This window comes from Pecten maximus, chromosome 13 (assembly GCF_902652985.1).
Source record: "Pecten maximus chromosome 13, xPecMax1.1, whole genome shotgun sequence".
In the NCBI taxonomy this organism is placed as follows: domain Eukaryota; kingdom Metazoa; phylum Mollusca; class Bivalvia; order Pectinida; family Pectinidae; genus Pecten; species Pecten maximus.
The window spans coordinates 22984654-23004308 of record NC_047027.1 but is presented as its reverse complement, the minus strand read 5'-3'; the positions used below and the strand labels follow the sequence as shown (position 1 = coordinate 23004308).

The window sequence follows — 19655 nt, the reverse complement described above, 5'->3', positions numbered from 1 at the left end:
AGCCACACATGCATGTTCTCAACAATTGCATTTCGTCACGTCAACAATACCATGACGTCACATCAACAATACAATGACGTCACATCAACAATACAATGACGTCACATCAACAATACAATGACGTCACATCAACAGTACAATGACATCACATCAACAATACAATGACGTCACATCAACAATACAATGACGTCACATCAACAATACCATGACGTCACATCAACAATACCATGACATCACATCAACAATACAATGACGTCACATCAACAATACCATGACATCACATCAACAATACAATGACGTCACATCAACAATACAATGACGTCAGCAACCATACAATGACGTCACAGCAACAATACAATGACATCACATCAACAATACAATCACGTCACTTCAACAATACAATCACGTCACATCAACAATTCAATCACGTCACAACAACAATACAATGATGTCACATCAACAATACAATGACGTCACGTCAACAATACAATGACGTCACGTCAACAATACAATGACGTCACATCAACAATACTATGACGTCACATCAACAATACAATGACGTCACATCAACAATACAATGACGTCACATCAACAATACCATGACGTCACATCAACAATACAATCACGTCACATCAACAATACAATGACGTCACATCAACAATACAATGACGTCACATCAATACAATGACGTCACATCAACAATACAATGATGTCACATCAACAATACAATGACGTCACATCAATAATACAATGATGTCACATCAACAATACAATGACGTCACATCAACAATACAATGCGTCACATCAACAATACAATCACGTCACATCAACAATACAATCACGTCACATCAACAATTTAATCACATCACACCATCAAATTCTTGCATTGGCAAAGCCTCATGTCTGGCAACTTAAGATCTTCCCCCACCGGGTTGAGATTCCCCTGTCCCGCCCCAAAGGGGGGAGAGATTCTGTTAATCGCTAGGAAATATAACACTTATTGCTATTACTATTAGTGGAATATATGTCCAAGGGGAGGACTCCATAAAAAAGAAATTCCATGCATTGTGAGTGTGGGAGAAAGTGGGTCGTAGGATGTGGAAATGATTTAAATTAAATCTCTTCTGCTGGTGGTTTGTTTGAGAAAACCTTAGTCCTCCTGTTAGATAGATATTATAGATCTTCTCAGTAGTATCACTGGCATGAGATAGAATTTTAAATTGTGGTGTGAAATAGAAATACAATTTCATTTGTCAAACACCAAATTGTCAATGTTAAGGGTTTAATGTTCTTTGTACTCTGTACAAAACTGTGAATGATGATTTTTTACTAGATTATTAATTTACCCGGATAACACAACACTAAAAATGTATGAAGCAAATGTGTGATAAAGGATAGGTTTTCATCAAGATGTTCTCTCATGTTTGATCGTAACATGTTGATTGTAACATGTTAGAGATTGTATAGGAAAAGGCAGAAGATGTTGTTCCCAGAAATTTTGCAATCAGAGATAAAAAAATGATAGATGATGATAACTCTGAGAAATTACCACAAAAATGAAAACCTATCCTATGTTTTTGCAAGGAATCTCAGGTGAAACTTGGTAGACTGCATAATTACAATATGTAGCTGTGTATTTCTGAGTGGGATTTTGATTCAGCAATATTGAAAGAGTGAGAGAAATTAATATTTTTGTTTAAAATATATGTCTTTAAGATTTAAAAACTGAAAAATATAAGCATTTGTGTCTATAAATTGTTTTCATGATTGTGCAATTAGACATGTATGTAGTCAATCTTGTCAGCATGTCACTTTGTTTGCTAAAATGTATTGCAGAAAGTCTTACAGATCACAAGTCCCCCCAAGTAACTGTCTTTAGGCACCGTTTTTCTCTACTATCTTATATTTGATCATGTCTGTGTATTTATTCATGTGTCTGTCCGCCATCGGTTCATCCATGCCGATGCAAAGCTTTGTATGATTAAGATATATCATGAACCGGTTGACTGATTTAGTTCATATTCGCACCATAACATCACACCACCAAGTTCTACACCTGTCCAGATTTTGGTGATCATTGGTCAAGATTAAAGGTCAAAGATTACATTTGACCACTTTCAAAATAAAAAAAAAAACATGTACAAGATATCTGGAGAATCCCTGGAGGTTTACTTCATGATTAGAGGGGTAAGGGGGGTCAAGTTACTTGGATGTTTCTGATAATATGTCTGAAAGTCAAAATCTGATATCAGACAGCATCACAGGGATTTGTCACAAAATGCCAACCCATGTTTGTATTGTATGTTAGCATTATATAATATATACATAAGGTGGAAATTTGCATCAAGTCCCTGTGTTCAGTACATGGCTAGCTTCTTTTGGCTATGGAGTATAATCCCAACCAAACGCTTGTTTCTAAATTTTATACTGTATACTACTTTGATTGTTATACCATATACCGGTAGTAATTGATAAAAGTTTGGGGGTCATGTTCTTTTGTTTCTTTGAATTTAGTCTTTTATTTGCTTCAATGATAGATTTTATTAAAACCGTTATTTGTAACTGCTTGTTATTATTTTGAGAACAATACTTATAGTTTTATCCTTTATTACCTATTCTTTTTCTTAATTCTTTATAATTGTAATATTTTATATTTGTTTACAAGGGAAAGTCCTGTTCCGTCCACATGAAATACATAATGTTATAATGAAATTATGAATTGAAAAATACATTGTATAACTGTGAATTATGACATTTTTTTTTTTATTATTAATCTACAAAGTGCTAAAATTTCTTCCTATTACAATCTGCTGTCTGTATTCAAGATCCATTTTTTCAGTCGAAGGTTCGTAATTTTTATTCGGTAAAAACATCAAAATAGTATAACCTCATGGAAAGGAATAAAATAATAATTATTACTGTATGAAATATTCTTGGTTTATATAATGCGGCTGGAGGTTTTAGCTTGAATTATTAACACATACAGCATACTTTGTTTTACCATGGTCTATATTGTTTAAGTCTTTAATTTGACCGAATTTAAAATGTTGGTAAAGTGTCAGACTATGGGTAAATATATACCATATTGGTTGTGTTATATATCGTCTATCATATTTTCATTACCAACCCGAAGAAAATGTTCCCGAATAAGACTGGGCAGCAAGTCATGAGGTTCCTTCAGTCTCTCCTATGTAGAAATCATCTCTAATATTTTATAAAAAATATTATCCTTTGTGGTTGTTTCTGATAAACGAATCATGTACATTGTACTTTTGACTGGGCTTGAAATGTTCCATAATGACAGAATGAAAAATGAATCCCACAGTCCATCATAGGAACATGTCAAGGCCCTGTGTCTTGAGGTTTGTTTGTTTTTTGTTTGTTTTTTGTTTAACGTCCTATTAACAGCCAGGGTCATTTAAGGACGTGCCAGGTTTTGGAGGTGGAGGAAAGCCGGAGTACCCGGAGAAAAACCACCGGCCTACGGTCAGTACCTGGCAACTGCCCCACGTAGGTTTCGAACTCGCAACCCAGAGGTGGAGGGCTAGTGTTAAAGTGTCGGGACACTTGAGGTACAAGCCAGAAAGATTTTTATTGAAGAGCTAGCTGACTGCCATTTAATATGGGACAAATTTTGTTAAAGTGTAGCATCACCAAAGTTTTAGGAATATTTATCATTGTTTAAGCATAAATAGGATCTGATTATGTATGTTCACATGTTTTAAAATGACAATTGTTTTATGGCAGAAAAAAATAATGTGTTCTGTTATATCATCCATTGTAGAACTGCCTCTGACAAAGAATCTCACCAAAAAGGATAACATTATTCATGTATGTATGAATTGTAAAAAATGAAATAAAAATATTTTATTGCAATTTGAGTTTCGTTGTAATACCAGACATGAACAATAATTTGATAAAAGAGATGATTAAATGTTTGACCCTTTAACCTTTCCCAATAAGCTAATTCGTAGAAATTATATTTTTCGTTAACCATATGGGTCATAACTCTGCCAAATAACGTCCGCAGAAAGTGGTGATCAAAACTCAACAGAGCTATTTAGGCATTTAATGTTGTGATCACTTTCATGAATATCTGATAATATTTGTTGCCGTTATTGCACAGAAACATCCCAAACTGAATTATTTTGTTAATCAGGGGCAATAACTCAGCCAAATAACGTTCACAGAAAGTGCTGATCGAACTTGGCCGAGCCATTTAGGCATTTCATGTTGTTACCAAGCTTCAAGAAAATCGGATAATATTTGTTTCTGTTATAGCACGGAAATGTCCAAAATTGACAGTTTTCATTAATCAAGGGGCCATATCATCCGCGAAAACTTGCGATCAAACTTAGCTGAGCCATTTATGCATTTAATGTTGTGCCAAGTTTCAAGAAAATCCAATAATATTTGTTACTTTTATTGCACAGAAACAAAGTGCGACAGACAGACAGACGGACGGATTGACAAACTCAAATTAATATCCTCCGTAAAGCGGAGGATAATAAAACAATAATAGTGGGCATGAGGCAAATTGAGCCTTGACCTTTCCTGATAAACAATACAAAAGCAGTCATTTGACCTACCGCAATCACCTTTCCTGGTAAAACAAATATATTTGACTATTGAGTTTTTCCAGTAATCAACACTATTGAGGTAATTTGACTTGGGTGACAAAGAACCAGAAGATCTCTGCTGAAGGCAAACATTTTATAACAAATGTACAGAGCTAAATATTTGAGTTTGAGTGATATGACAGTTGGAACTCAGTCCTGCCTCTTCCTTAAGCTTTAGTCAAAGGAGTCAGTCATGTCGTCAAACATCCCATGCCTGGTAGGACCAGCTCCCCATACCTACAAAACACATGACATCCGATACACTCACAATCTGTTATGGCGTATAATATCTTATAACACAAACATAGCTGGCCGCCTTTTCTACCATGGCACAGAGCCATGTCATAAATATTTGATGACGTATATTTAAATGACACTATTGTGACGTCATACATACTTTTTGTCATCGCAATTTGTAGAGACATGAAAATGAGCCATAACCACATTAATGAGTTATTATTACTTCTGATAGTCGTTGAGGACCTCCTTACAACAAGGGGTACCCTACTAAAATGGTGAATATTTTCCACAGGCTATTGTAAATTTGCAAATCAATTATAAAGGGTTACAATGTATACATTTTCTGTTATTTTCATACCAAATATGTCATATTGGCATACATGAAGGAAGTGTAGTGATACATTTAATTAGAATAACATGCAAACTTTTCTCAAAATCTTAAAATGTATACAATCCTATCAACTTGAATTAGTATATCACGGTATATATTTTATAGCTCTTTGAAAACTGTCCATATTTATATACTTCCTACAGAATGAATTTGAGAAAATTTCAAAACCGGTGAATTACTTTTTTAGCAAGTCAAACATGTCCAATGTACAATATCCTTCTATTAAAAGTTTGAAAGTGAAGGACTGATGGCATCACCTTGGCGCACACTTTAGACCTTAATTTAAGACATGATTGGGTGTCGGACAAGGCTATCATTTCTTGCTACAATTGTATGCTTAAATGTTTCAAGTTAGTAATAAATATCTTATGTAATATATTATATCTGAATATTTTGTCTGATAAATGGGAAAAGACATAATGATAATCACGTACATGTATCTAGTTTAATTATAATGGAAACTTTATTGTCTATATATACCTGTACGTATTTGTGAACAACATCTCAACATTATGTAGTTTTTGAGGGGACAGATTATGCAGAATGCATATTTGTGAGTTATTAATATTGCATACAACAAAATATGTTAATGCAGTTGTTTTGTAAAAACAAAAAGAAGAAATATATCGATATTTATGATTATGAGTAACTGTGCATTGAACATGCTTGACACGCTAACAAAGTAATTTAACTGTCTTAAAATTTCCTCAAATTGATTCTGTGGAAAATGTGTATATATGGAATTTTTTTTAAAGAAGTATAAGCTATAGACTGTGACTACAACTATACTAATTCAAGCTGACAATGTTGGATGCATTTAAAACTTTTTGAAAATTATTGCATGTTTTTTCGAATTATTTATCACAATGCTTACCTCTTGCATGTCAATATGACACATTTGGTATCAAAATAACAGTGAATTTATACACTGTAAAAACGGCGATAATTGAATTTTCAAATCTGCATTTGCCTGTGAAAATTATTAACCATTTTGTTAGGATACCCCCTTCACTCAACTTGGTGTTACTTAAGGAGGTCCATTACGACTATCAGTTGATATAATGATTAATCATTTATGTGATTATGGTTTATTTTCATGTATCTACATATGGTGAAATTATTAATTAAAAGACGGAGTTAGGGCTGGCGCTAATGTTAAACCTACATGGGTGTTGACCCCATCGTTACTGTGATTAAATGATTACTTGCATTCACAAGAAAACTGTTGTGCTCGGCCTCTATAATGTTAAACAAAACATAACATTCAGTCTTACCAAAAATCATTATTAAAACGTTTTTAATTATCTTTTTTTCATTTATTGGTGTTAATTATTTATTGGTTCCCTATTATTCATACGTTAAATTGTTGTTCCCCTGAAAATATTATTATTGAAATACATGTAATTTATATATTTCGTGGATTGTCTAAGCCGTGAGATTTGCATTCATATAAAATTTGTAAAGTAACTCTCTAGTATAAGTAACGAAATTTAAAAAAAACTTCATCTTTGATTTAAAAGATCACAAAAATCTATTTATGTTTATTACTTATACTGCGAGATATAATTAATTACTTTACATTTTGGTATCAACACAAAGCTTGTTACTTAGACAATACACGAAAAAAAAAAGGATATTTATAGGGAACAAAAATTGAGAACAAATATGCAGGAACACATCTTTAGAAATATTTCGATAACCATAGACATCATTTTAAACTAACTCGCAGTATAAGTAACAAAATGAAAAAAAAAAAAAAACTTTATCTTGGATTTATAAAATCAGATTGTTTAAAGATTTTACTACTATTATTTAACTATATTTATTTCTATACCATATATATCTTGTATGTATTTTAGGGAGAGACATTGTTTACGCTGTCGATGATGTAGCCTCTTTGACGGAAACATACTAAGATGTTTTTTTTCATTATCCTCACTGAAGTCGAAATGGAGTATGAATGTTAACTGCCATCAGCATGTTTCCAAACTCTCCTTATATGGGAGGGAGGTCCCAAACTATTGGACCATTTAATTTAGAAATAAATTACAGTGTATCAGACTGAGTAAATTTTCTATATTGTTCATCACTTTAAAAATCCAATTGGGGCAAAAGAAAATGAACAGCAATGCATATCTCTTGAATTACCTCAGGTGGGGTTGGCATGTCCGTGGGGAAGTCCGGGAAAGTATTGATGTCCGCCTGTAACATTAAACAAGATATTTCTATACATTTAAAGGCGTAACTCAAGCCTGATTTTTACCAGACACATTTTGTTTTCAATGGCATTTTAGTCAAACTGTAAAAACACAAAATATAACACACGTGGCACCTTTTGAGCAGATGCCCATGAGAACGTTCACTTCACTGATAACTCTTAAGGGAAGTTTATACAGAGAAGCCATAAAGACACTTAAAACCCTGGGCTTCTTCGTTTTTGAAGATGATTGGATTAAAATGAAATGGAAATGTTGACGGACTGATCGAGGCCACACCCCAGCATCCCACCATCGTTAGCCCTTCGAGCAGGTGAGCTAAAAAAAAACTAGTCCCCATCTGAATGATTCCACACAACTGCAAGCTAATCCTTAGATTCATTTTTTCCTCTTTTATCATACTTAAATATAACATCTTATATATAGACTCACTGGTGGAAAGGTTACAGTACGGTTGTAAACAGCATAGGCCCGCTGGGTGCAGTCCGATTCCGATTTGTCCCCTGACTTGATCTTGACAACAACAGTAGTACAAACGCCCTTGGGACAGTCATTCTCGTTATTCTCATTCAAGGTGGCCGAGTGGAACAGTTTGAAGAAAACAATCCTACAAGTATAGTGATGTTATACATTTCAAAATTACAACAAATATGGTTATTTTATATGATAATGATATCATTTCGCTGAATTAGTAGCTGTCAGGAAATCAACATAAGTACAGTATATCTACTGTTCAATGAGAAAACAAAAAACATTTTTGGTGAAAATTGAAATCATTAACCATCGATGAAATACATTGTAATCATTTTTACAATCAAATTGTTTGTTTCTTTTCTACAAAATACAGATTTCATATAAAGGATATCTTGCAATATAAACAGATTATTATTGAATGTTTGAATTTTTCAATCAAATGCCCCCAAATGAAAATTGAAATCATTAACCATCGATGAAATACATTGTAATCATTTTTACAATCAAATTGTTTGTTTCTTTTCTACAAAATACATATTTCATATAAAGGATATCTTGCAATATAAACAGATTATTATTGAATGTTTGAATTTTTCAATCAAATGCCCCCCCCCCCGTAAGCAATGCTAATTGAGATATTGTCTTAAAATGATTCATTGCGAACAGAATACCATACCAAAAATGGAAATTGTCTTATTGAAATGTCAGCGCTGATAATCCTATACTTATGTACGTACATTAGACTTTACTTGACACATGATGCACCGTATCAAATGGGGAGATAAAAAAAACTATAAAGGGAAGTAACTCTAAACCTGTTTGTTGTATGTTTGCTAGATTTATCGCCCGTGTACAGCCAGGGTTATTTTGAGGATGGCTATCCTTGTAATAGTTGGTGACTAATCACCAAACAAGATTGGGAGGCCAGTCGCATGTCATCCAGAGCAACTAGGATAAAATGTCTTGCCCAAGGACACACCCATGACAGCAAAGACCAGCCCGTTTCTCGGACTCTCACAAAAACAAGCAAACATAGGTAGAGAGCGTCGAACAACACATCTCAGATCTCACCTGAGGTCACGTGGTCTGCGCTCTAACCGACTGAGCTATCGCGATCCCTTCACCTAAGGTTACGTGGTCGGCGCCCTAAATATAACTGACTGAACTATCGCGGCATCTTCACCTGAGGTTATGTGCCTGCATGGTGCTCTAACCGACTGAAACATCGCGGCATCCTCACCTGAGGTTACGTAGTCGGCGCTTTAACCGACTGAGCCACGCGGCACCCTCACCTGAAGTTATGTGGCCGGCGCTCTAACCGGCTGACCTATCACTGCCCCTTCACTTGAGGTTACGTAGTCGACGCTCTAACCGATTGAGCTATTCCGGCCCCTCACCTGAGTTTACTTGGCCGGCATTCTAACCGACTGAGACATCGCAGCATCTTCACCTGAGGTTACTAAAGTTACATCCCAACTTTCATCGACATATATTGAAACATGGCTGAGAAAAGTGTGGAAAACTGAGTGGACGGAGTGAGAGACAGACAGACGGACGGAGAGGGAACCAAGTCCCCCTGGTTTCACTGGTATGGCACGTAGTAATAAGGCTGAACCATGTTCGTGGATTTTTACTTACTTCGTGGTAACCGAAAATGATATTTAGTATTTTCCCATTAATTATATTTTAATGTTTAATGTATGTAAATGCTAGAGTAATTTTGTATCTTTAACTATACTTTCTATACCTTAAATATCCATAAATTACTTACCCTACACTGGTGTCAAGGAAATATTTGGCACCAGTGGTGTCATCATCTACATCCTGTAGTGTTGATACGCTTGTCCACTTTTTGAGCTTCGTAGCTTTCTTTGGTTTGTTTATCTTCAGTTGAAATTTGGCATTCCTTGGTATACAAACACCAATCCTCACACCACCGACCCTAGAGGAAATAGAATATAAACTGTAGACTAAGTCATTGGAGGAAATAGAATGTAAACTAAGTCACTGGAGGAAATAGAATGTAAACTAAGTCACTGGAGGAAATAGAATGTAAACTAAGTCACTGGAGGAAATAGAATGTAAACTAAGTCACTGGAGGAAATAGAATGTAAACTAAGTCATTGGAGGAAATAGAATGTAAACTAAGTCACTGGAGGAAATAGAATATAAACTAAGTCACTGAAGGAAATAGAATATAAACTAAGTCACTGGAGGAAAAAGAATAAAAACTGGTCACTAAAACTTTAGTTATTTAATCTCCTTAATGGTTCACTACTGTGACATACCTCGAAATCTAGCCGAGTAAGTTACGATTAAATGGTTCACAACTGTGACATACCTCGAGATCTAGCCGAGTAAGTAACGACGGACTAAATGGTTCACCACTGTGAAATAAATCTAGCCGAGTAAATCACAAGTGACTAAATGGTTCACCACTGTGAAATAAATCTAGCCGGGTAAATTACAAGTGACTAAATGGTTCACCACTGTGAAATAAATCTAGCCGAGTAAATCACAAGTGACTAAATGGTTCACCACTGTGAAATAAATCTAACCGAGTAAATTACAAGTGACTAAATGGTTCACCACTGTGAAATAAATCTAACCGAGTAAATTACAAGTGACTTAATGGTTCACCACTGTGAAATAAATCTAGTGAAGTAAATTACAAGTGACTAAATGGTTCACCACTGTGAAATAAATCTAGCCGAGTAAATTACAAGTGACTAAATGGTTCACCATTGTGAAATAAATCTAGCCGATTAAATGACAAGTAACTAAATGGTTCACCACTGTGAAATAAATCTAGCCGAGTAAATTACAAGTGACTAAATAGTTCACCACTGTGAAATAAATCTAACCGAGTAAATTACAAGTGATTAAATGGTTCACCACTGTGAAATAAATCTAGCCGAGTAAATTACAGGTATAAATGGTTCCCCACTGATATCTATATATGTATGACTTTCAGCAAGAAGTTAAAGGTATTACCTAACATAAATGAAAATACATGTATGATATCTGCAATGATTTTTTTTAAATAATTATTTTTGTAGTGTTATAAAAATGAACATGATTGGTATTAAGATTTTTTTCCAGTGAATCAACTTGTTTATAGTTTGATGAAAACATATTTGAACATATATTGTCAGCGAAATTTTTGTTGTTGTTTATCTTTTATGTATATACATTTTTTTTTTAATTACCAAAAAAGTTAAAACATATAACTTTACTTGTATGATTACTGTAAGTTTTTTGCGTGTTTATTGAAGTAAAAATGATTCTTTTACAAAGTAAAGTGAAAAATGACTGAATTTCTCTATATTTTCTACTTTTCTGACTAACATCATCACAAGTGATGTTACAAGTACCCTAACCCTGTAGTAAAACTTCTTGACCAATCAGATTGGTACATTCGATTCACCGCATTGCATTCCATCGCTTGTTCAGTTCAGATAATAATGAATGAAAAACAAATGGTTATTTTGCTGTACTTCTGCAGTACCCTGTACACAGTGCAGTTTTAAATCAAGTACACGATTGACAAGAATTTTGTAAGCAAGCCTTGCCGGGAAAGAATAGCAGAAATCGGAGATATTGCATTGAGCAACCTATTCCAAATGGACTTCAAAGAATATCTTATCTTCAGAATTAAATTGGTCAACGTAATTTTGACTAGTATGACAGAATATATAGAGGTTACATAATGTCAACGTGTGTTCTTTTTATAATATCAGGTCGGTTGTAAGGGTATGACCTAAAGTGAAATACCCCAAATTAATATGCAAAACTGACAATTTCGGAAATATAAGGAAATATTATAATTTATTACAAATCATAAGAAATGATAAGCAAGTTTACTTTTTTTTCAAATCAAACTATTAATAAAAATCTATACATGAATATATTTTGTTTAAAATATGACAAAAACAACTGCGAACTACTTCTTGTGTGTTATCATTTCCAGGACTTTGTGAAGCGGCCTTCAAGTGTTAGCCAATCAATATGCACTGAACCACATCATTAAAATAATTGTCACGGTCAAAGGTCACTGTATAAACCAACACTCAAAATGCATTTAAATGCATTTCGATGTTATTCAACAGTTGCAATGAGTATTTCAGGCATTGGGAATTGAATAACACCCGGCTATTGTAGTAGAAACCGATATTGCGATAATGGGACAAATATTGATATTCTGTCATACTCGTGAAATATATGTTATATTCAACGGGAACATTATCCTCTATAAAGTATACATACATAACTATTGATTAAAATCTGTTAATTAAATGATCTAAGATAAACATCATACTTGTCTATTGCATTAGCTTTGATGGTAAAGGTGTTTGGGATCGCAGTATCAAAATGGAGGATGTAGCTTGTTACAAAGCCTTTCATGACGAGGAATCGTGCCAAGTTGCTGGAAGTGTGAGACAGCGATGGGTCATCGTCTCTTGTCATCGTGGCTACAGCGTTGCCTGAATAACTTACAGACAGCTGAAATAGAAGAGAAAAACAGTTCCATTGTTCCCTTATAACAAAAGTATTGTGAGACGAAACAATAAGCATGCCTGGCTTCCAATACATTCCTACATCAAAATGCCAAAATGTCATTCAGGAGTGTACAAATATGTCGTGTGATTTCCCAAAGAAACCTACCAATCAAATATATAATGATCCTAGGCTTTATGATTTTTTAGCAGAAGTCTTTTAAAGGATAAAAGTTGACGCCGAAGGATAACGGGATCTGTGGGTCAGGTTAGCTAAAAAGGCTGAGAAATATCGGAAACAATCTTTACTGTCAAAACCAGACTTCCCAATTAGTCTAACCCACTTAATACAAACTCTAATAATACCTCGCTTAATACGGGTGAAAATTAAATTCCCTACTAATGAGGATAGGTACCTAGAAACAGGCGTTACTAATCGCGAGGCCCATGAATGCCTTAACTAATTTAAAATCATTCAATGAAAGCCAAAATGGCGTTATAGATCGTGTTTTATTTCCTAAATTTTTAATGTTTAATTTTTCTATATCACATCAACATGTGATTTTGGTTATTTTTAAATGTAAACAATATAACATGAGACTTGTTTATACGAAGTGTAAATGTCTTGTGCATGCATGCGACCCCACGAAACCCGTATAAGTCCATTCATACAGTGATAAGTGACGTCATTATGTCCAGTTAAGCCCCTCCCACTGGTGGTCTGGCTTTGATGGTTTAGCTATGTATCACTGAACAAAAGACAGCTTGAATAGACAATATCTTCCTTATATTTGTTTAGACCAAATTTTTAATGTCATTTACTAAAATGAAGATTGAATTATTCTTTTTCCCGGGTAACTTTAATTTTTCACTGCAATCTATCAATAGTTACCAGCTCACTTGTATTTTTGTCACTATATAACCCTTCTTAACCCAAGCCAATAAGACCACCAGTGGGCGTGTTCTAACCAGTGTGAGGTCAGCAGTCTGAATTTCCCTATAGGACGAAAGCAATTCGTCATTCCGGTTAGCCTGTATTTAGATTAAAGGAAAATTGAGCCTGTACTAAAGATTGAGAAATAGCTATGGAACGGACTTTTAGATGAAGGGCCACCAACATCCTAGATCGGTCTGGGATTGAATTTTACCTGACCATAGCTTTGTGGACAGACTGCAAGGCCCCAACGGTCATTGTTGATGCAGGATTCACTGAGGTGGAACGGGAGGGGCTTGACCAGTGTATGCCCAGCCTTTGAGGTCAGCGTGCCATCTTTGTCAACGAAGGCAGACACGAGGTCAGTGGCAGTGTCTGTAAATCCAGGTGTAGTAGCATTCCCATCAAACACTCTCAGGTTAGTCTTAAAAAAACAACAACAAAATTACATTGTATAATAGTTTGTAATCCGGATAGTTATCGCAACTACGACATTGTATAATAGTTTGTAATCCGGATAGTTATCGTTACTACGACATTGCAGTTGAAAATAATCTTAAATCATATGAAATCATATTGAACAAGCTCTGGCCCTTGGTTAATAGTTACAAAGCAAAGCAAATATTCTAATTACCGGGTCATCGTATCCAAAAAGAACCTCCTCCACGCTACTCCTTGGTGATATGTCACCACCGTCGTTAGGCTGGAAACCTATTCCCATCGACTTGTAATTGGCATTATCGTCAAAATCACCAAACCAGGACTCCAGAAGTTTTATGGGGCCTTCATTTAATACAAATCCTTGGACAATAGATTCCCTGTTCAAAGAAAACCCTTATATTGAACAAGAACCCTTGTGCAAATTCCGTTTACCCATTATTTTACACTGTTATGCACATTGGAATTGAAATATATCATTCACATTAATAAGAATATTTTCACGCCTTTCAGTGATTTCGAAAACTCTGTATTGAAACAAAATATACATAAAAATCTTAATTATTTATTTTATTTAAGCATTGGTGTCATTTTTTGTTAGTTTCATTGGGGTATGAAAAAAATTGATACATACTATGAATCTGCGTAGCGGATTCTAACTAAAGCTTGCAAACACATTTTTTTGATATCCCTATGAAACTAAAAAATAATTGACATCAACGCTTATAATTAATTTTTGAAATTGATTTTTAAAATTAAAACATGTTTTATGTACAATTTAACTGATCTAATAAGGGATCGTTTTTCATAAATCAGTACGCAACGTTAATGGCCGTATTGTGACGTCACATTTTCGTGCCATTTTCGGACTTTTTTTTATAGAGGTATGAAAAAAAACTCAACAGTTTCTTGAGACTCACAGATCACTAGTTTGAGGGCGAGACCGATTGTAGCCCGGGGATGGTTCCCCGCTGTTTGGTGTCTCCCCGAGGAACACACTTCTGATTACCGACTTCCATTGGTAGGATCCCCTAAAACCAACACATCATTTTATCAGAGTAAAATAGTATTCTTATGATTTACCTATCATCGAATACCACATTTATTCCCAAATAAGCCACTTCTCTAAATGTAAAAAATAGTTGTAACGTTTACTAGTTTTTGAGAACAACCTTAAGGGTTATATGGGATTGATAAATCTGAAGAAAAAAAGCACACACACACACAAAAAAAAAACACACACACACAAAACAAACAATGATAAAAAATCAAAAAATTATTGACAAGGACTCATTAGTGAATAATGACGATACTACTGTTTTGAGAAAAAAACATCTTTACTTTATTATTATATAAATAGACAAAACCGCCCAACTATGAGTGAAACATTGTCTTCATGATTATTCTCAAGCACTAGACGTGCGTTTATAACAAGGATCTTACCTTTCAAAATATACACTTTGGGATGAATCAGAAAACCTGAAAAATAACATAAATAGTTCGTGTAGCAATGGTTTTTACCATTAGTGTTGGTTTCTCTTTTGGTAAAATGTAAACTTTATTTATTTTACAACAATTGCAAAATAAGTTATATCAACGGTAATAATCACGTATGTTCGCCCGGACGGAAGCGCCCGAGGGGGTCATACATTTTGTAGTGTAGGAGGAAACCCAAGCAGCTGAAGACAACCAACGTGGTCGGGCCAGACCCTTTTATGTCCGATCGAGGAATCGAGCCCCAACGCCTAGAAGAAAGGCAATTGCCATCCGACCACCCTCTTATCTCCTTCTTTCTGAGTTCTACATCCCCACAGATAGAATCAAAGATTATATGAGAACCTGAAGTGTCAGACTATGGTGTCTGATATACAAGCGATTTTGTTATTTCATATTCGTTTTGAGATCAAATAATTGATGATGTTATATCGAATTTTATTTCTAAATTGATGTTAATAAGTATTTACATCTGGATTAAATTCAATGGTGTCCCGACTTTTTTGTGTAGCTTTAAGCGATCACAATTATGGATACGTTGTGTCTTTTTTCTCTCGTCGGTGTTAATTGTAGGTGTTTTTGTTTTTGTTTTTTTCGTTTTCTTTTCCTGATGAAAAACTTTAAACTTTAATGTTTTAGTATATTTGCTGAATATCATCTTTGTTGCTGTTAGAGAAAACTAATATGATGAACATAACAGAAATTACGAAAAATAGACATATATTGCACTACAAGCAATTGTTATTTCATTCCAATAAAATCTTTCTCCTCTCTCCTTACTTTAGATTCAACTCCTGTGTTTGAACGAATGCCTTCTCCGCATCAGACCAACCTCTAAACGTAACCCCGTTATACCGTCCCAAAAACCCGTTAACTCAAAGCACCATCACCATTAACTTTAGCCCACCATCACCATTAACTTTAGTCCACCATCACCATTAACCATCTCCCAGACATCACCATTAACTTCACGCCACATCCCCATTAACTTCTTCCCAACATCACCAGTAACTTCTCCCATACTTCACCATTAACTTCACGCCACCATCACCATTCATATCTCCATAACATCCCAATTAACTTTATTCCACCATCAGCAGTAACGTCATCCCTCCATCACCATTAACCTCAACCCAACATCACCATTAACCTCAACCCAACATCACCATTAACTTCACGCTACATCCCAATTCACATCTCCATAACATCCCCATTAACTTTACCCCTCCATCCCTATTAACTTCATCTCACATCACCATTAACTTCATCATAATATCCCCATTAACTTCATTCGAACATTCCCATTAACTTCATCCTCATCATCACCATTAACTTCATCCTCATCATCACCATTAACTTCATCTCATCATCACCATTAACTTCATCCTCACCATCACCATTAACTTCATATCACCATCACCATTAACTTCATCATAATATCCCCCATTAACTTCATTCGATCATTCCCATTAACTTCATCCTCATCATCACCATTAACTTCATCCCATCATCATCATTAATTTCATCATACCATCCCCCATTTACTTTATCCCTCCGTCACAATTAATTTCATTTCATCGTCCGTTTAACTTCACTAAGCCATCACCATTAACTCAATCTCTCCGTCCCGATTACTTACGAGCACTCTTCCAATGTGATGTAACCGCCACTAATGTAAGCATTCCATAACCGGTTTTTATAAGCTGTAAGAGAAAATAGTCGTAAACCAAAATTGGTTATGCAATGATGATTCACAGAGGTAATTGTACAGACAGATATATGTGCTACAAAAATTGGACTTGGAACTTAATGCATATGTTGCTATGTATAGAACGTTTCTCACGAACAGGGAAGAAATTGCAAATCCTCTTTTTTTCGGGAGACGCTTGTAACCATGACCAGTTTCTGTAGTTTACGATGATACATCAATTTTCCCAATGAGTCATCAAGCCTAGTCACGAAGGTTTGCGATGGCCTAGCGATTTTCAATGAACCCTCACGCTCGAGACACGGAAGAATATGTTTCGTAGTGACAATATTGGTGGAAAGATATTTGTAAAATTACATCAAAACTTCATGATGTTTATATACAAAGCAAGGGATTTAAGGACAAGGGTCATCAGGAAAGATGGTAAATCATACTTTATATTTAATTTACTTCAATAAAGTATAAGTTATCATCTTATCATGTGACTCTTTACTTGTTGCGATTAATCCCCCTACTTTATATATTAATATACTTTATCAATCGCCCTGCATATCTACTGTGTCCATGTTCAGCTTCCCGCTGACGAACTCGCCTACCCTGTAACTGCCCTACTCTCCAATCTCCAATAATGTTGATATTTTTCGTATTTTTAAGGTTTAGTAATTAAAATATTCAAAGTATGACTTACCAGTGTATCGCTCTATTTTCACCTCCTTATCAGCGGATCTTGGATTCAAAGGGTCCTTCAAAGGTTCATAGAAGTTGTTGCCAGATGTTTTCCCGTCTGGTTTTAGTAAAAGATCAATGAGAAGACCAGCCTGGAAAAAATATGAAAGTATTATCCCTGGAATAGTCTTAGGGATAACGATTTTAAGGAAAGGCTTTAAAGAGACATTCCTTCGTTTGAATAAAGTTTACGTCGTCAAAATTAAACTTACTGGAAAATATGTATTTTTTCCCAAATAGTAAAAATTATAATCCTTACATTAATACGGCAGTTTCACTCTCAAGATAAACCAAAGTTCTTCGAGTATTAAGTCAAGAAAATTATTAATTCGACCCGAAGTATCACTAATTACCGTAAATATGCCATTTCTTGTACATTTCGGCGTTAATTGTATTACATGTAGGCACAGACACTCATATTATCATCGTTCGGACATAGATTTTATCAATAGATATTGTGCATGTTTCTAATGTCCGAACGAAGGAATTCCCCTTTAACACAAAGTAAAAGTGTCTTTATTTCTATTATTGTATTTTGAATCAATTGTATTTGAAATGGATGGGTTTTGTGCCAGGCATGGACTTATTGCAGGATAGATAATGTAACTTTATTAAATAAGATATAGATCTCATGTTTGATAGAATAAAATACCGGCAAAGGTAATTAAAATGATTATTGCAGCGTGTGTTCAAAAGAAAGTATAGTAATGTAATATAAAAACTTTATTTTAGAATATATAATATGCAATTGTACGTCAAATGTTCTGGTTTTATTACCGTTAAGCATAATTGGCATTTGTTTTATAGTAGTAATACTTACTTGGTTATACGAATGCGCTACATTGTTATAGAACTCGTAAATAGCAGTGTGTTTTGCCTCGTCAAGAGCCATGAAGCCCAGTCCTGTTGAATCTCCAATAGGCTCTTTGGGAAACACAAACCAGAATCCAGCTCTCTACAAAGACACAATGTTAAAAATTTAGAAAATGAGCAGCTGAAAATATTTGTAGATATTAAATAGGCACCATACAATCTAATGGCATGTAGCTAAAGCAATAAACAAGAAATGATAATAAAGACTGGGCACAAAACATTATGACACATTTCTGTAGCTACACAGGAAATGATGACAAATTGAACAGGTTCTCAAGATCTGGTGACAAATTTATAACTAGCATCATTTAAATATAAATGTATCTGATAATCCATCATCAATTATTACATTTAATAGGAATATAATTTAATGAAGTAAAAATAATATAACTAGATTATTGGTGTTAGGGAGCAGTAAGTAGCAATTAATGTACCTACATTTGAGTTGAAAACAATCCCATTTTACACCAAAACTACTTACAAAAAGGACTTTTATTTTAGGACGTGCACATGCATTTCAGGAAATGGAGAAAGTTTCAATTTACTCACCCATCCTCCTGCAGCCACATTGTTACGGAGATATGTCTGTGGATTCGTGATGAAAAAAGCGACAGGATTTCTGAAAAGGAAGACTATCACAATAACTACCACCAGCTAGGTCATGTATCATATATGGTTTGTATTGTTATTCAAACTCATACTTAAAATTGCGTTAACATTCATAACCTGATGTTTTAAATTGTTTTTGTCCTCGACCTCTTTTTGTTTAAATAAGCAATTAAAAAGATGTGGAAATTTAATCTTAATTAATAGATGAGTTGGATATAAGACTTATGTTGTCGTTATCTTAATCATACTTACGAATCTGTTGGAATAAGGTTTGTTGAACGTTGGCCCAGTCCGAGATTACCATCGAACACTGTCCTCTTTTCGCTGCCATCCTCGAGGAAGTAACCGTGTCCAAAACAATCATAACATACATTGTCCTCAACCTGCATATTCAAAGAAAAAAAATGATAAGTACATTATTATTGTACTGCAAATAA

At 34.6% G+C, this 19655-nt stretch overlaps 1 protein-coding gene and 1 long non-coding RNA gene across 2 annotated transcripts in view; one reads left to right on the top strand and one right to left on the bottom strand.

Moving 5' to 3' along the window:
* The first annotated feature begins 763 nt into the window (after nt 1–763).
* Nucleotides 764–4041, top strand: LOC117340262. Its single transcript, XR_004535418.1, has 2 exons — nt 764–3362; nt 3573–4041. It is a non-coding gene; the product is annotated as an uncharacterized LOC117340262 (long non-coding RNA).
* Nucleotides 4042–4698: 657 nt separating this feature from the next.
* Nucleotides 4699–19655, bottom strand: part of LOC117340260 (cell surface hyaluronidase-like) — a 40291-nt gene continuing 25334 nt past the window's right edge. The window contains exons 11-24 of the mRNA XM_033902018.1: nt 19471–19601; nt 19159–19228; nt 18557–18691; nt 17699–17828; nt 16942–17005; nt 15252–15287; nt 14729–14839; nt 14005–14188; nt 13585–13794; nt 12259–12443; nt 9712–9882; nt 7899–8073; nt 7399–7452; nt 4699–4856 (exon numbers count right to left, since the gene is read on the bottom strand). Coding sequence (XP_033757909.1) covers nt 4794–4856; nt 7399–7452; nt 7899–8073; nt 9712–9882; nt 12259–12443; nt 13585–13794; nt 14005–14188; nt 14729–14839; nt 15252–15287; nt 16942–17005; nt 17699–17828; nt 18557–18691; nt 19159–19228; nt 19471–19601 — 1719 coding nt within the window. The 3' untranslated portion in view covers nt 4699–4793. The remainder of the gene's footprint in view (nt 4857–7398; nt 7453–7898; nt 8074–9711; nt 9883–12258; nt 12444–13584; nt 13795–14004; nt 14189–14728; nt 14840–15251; nt 15288–16941; nt 17006–17698; nt 17829–18556; nt 18692–19158; nt 19229–19470; nt 19602–19655) is intronic.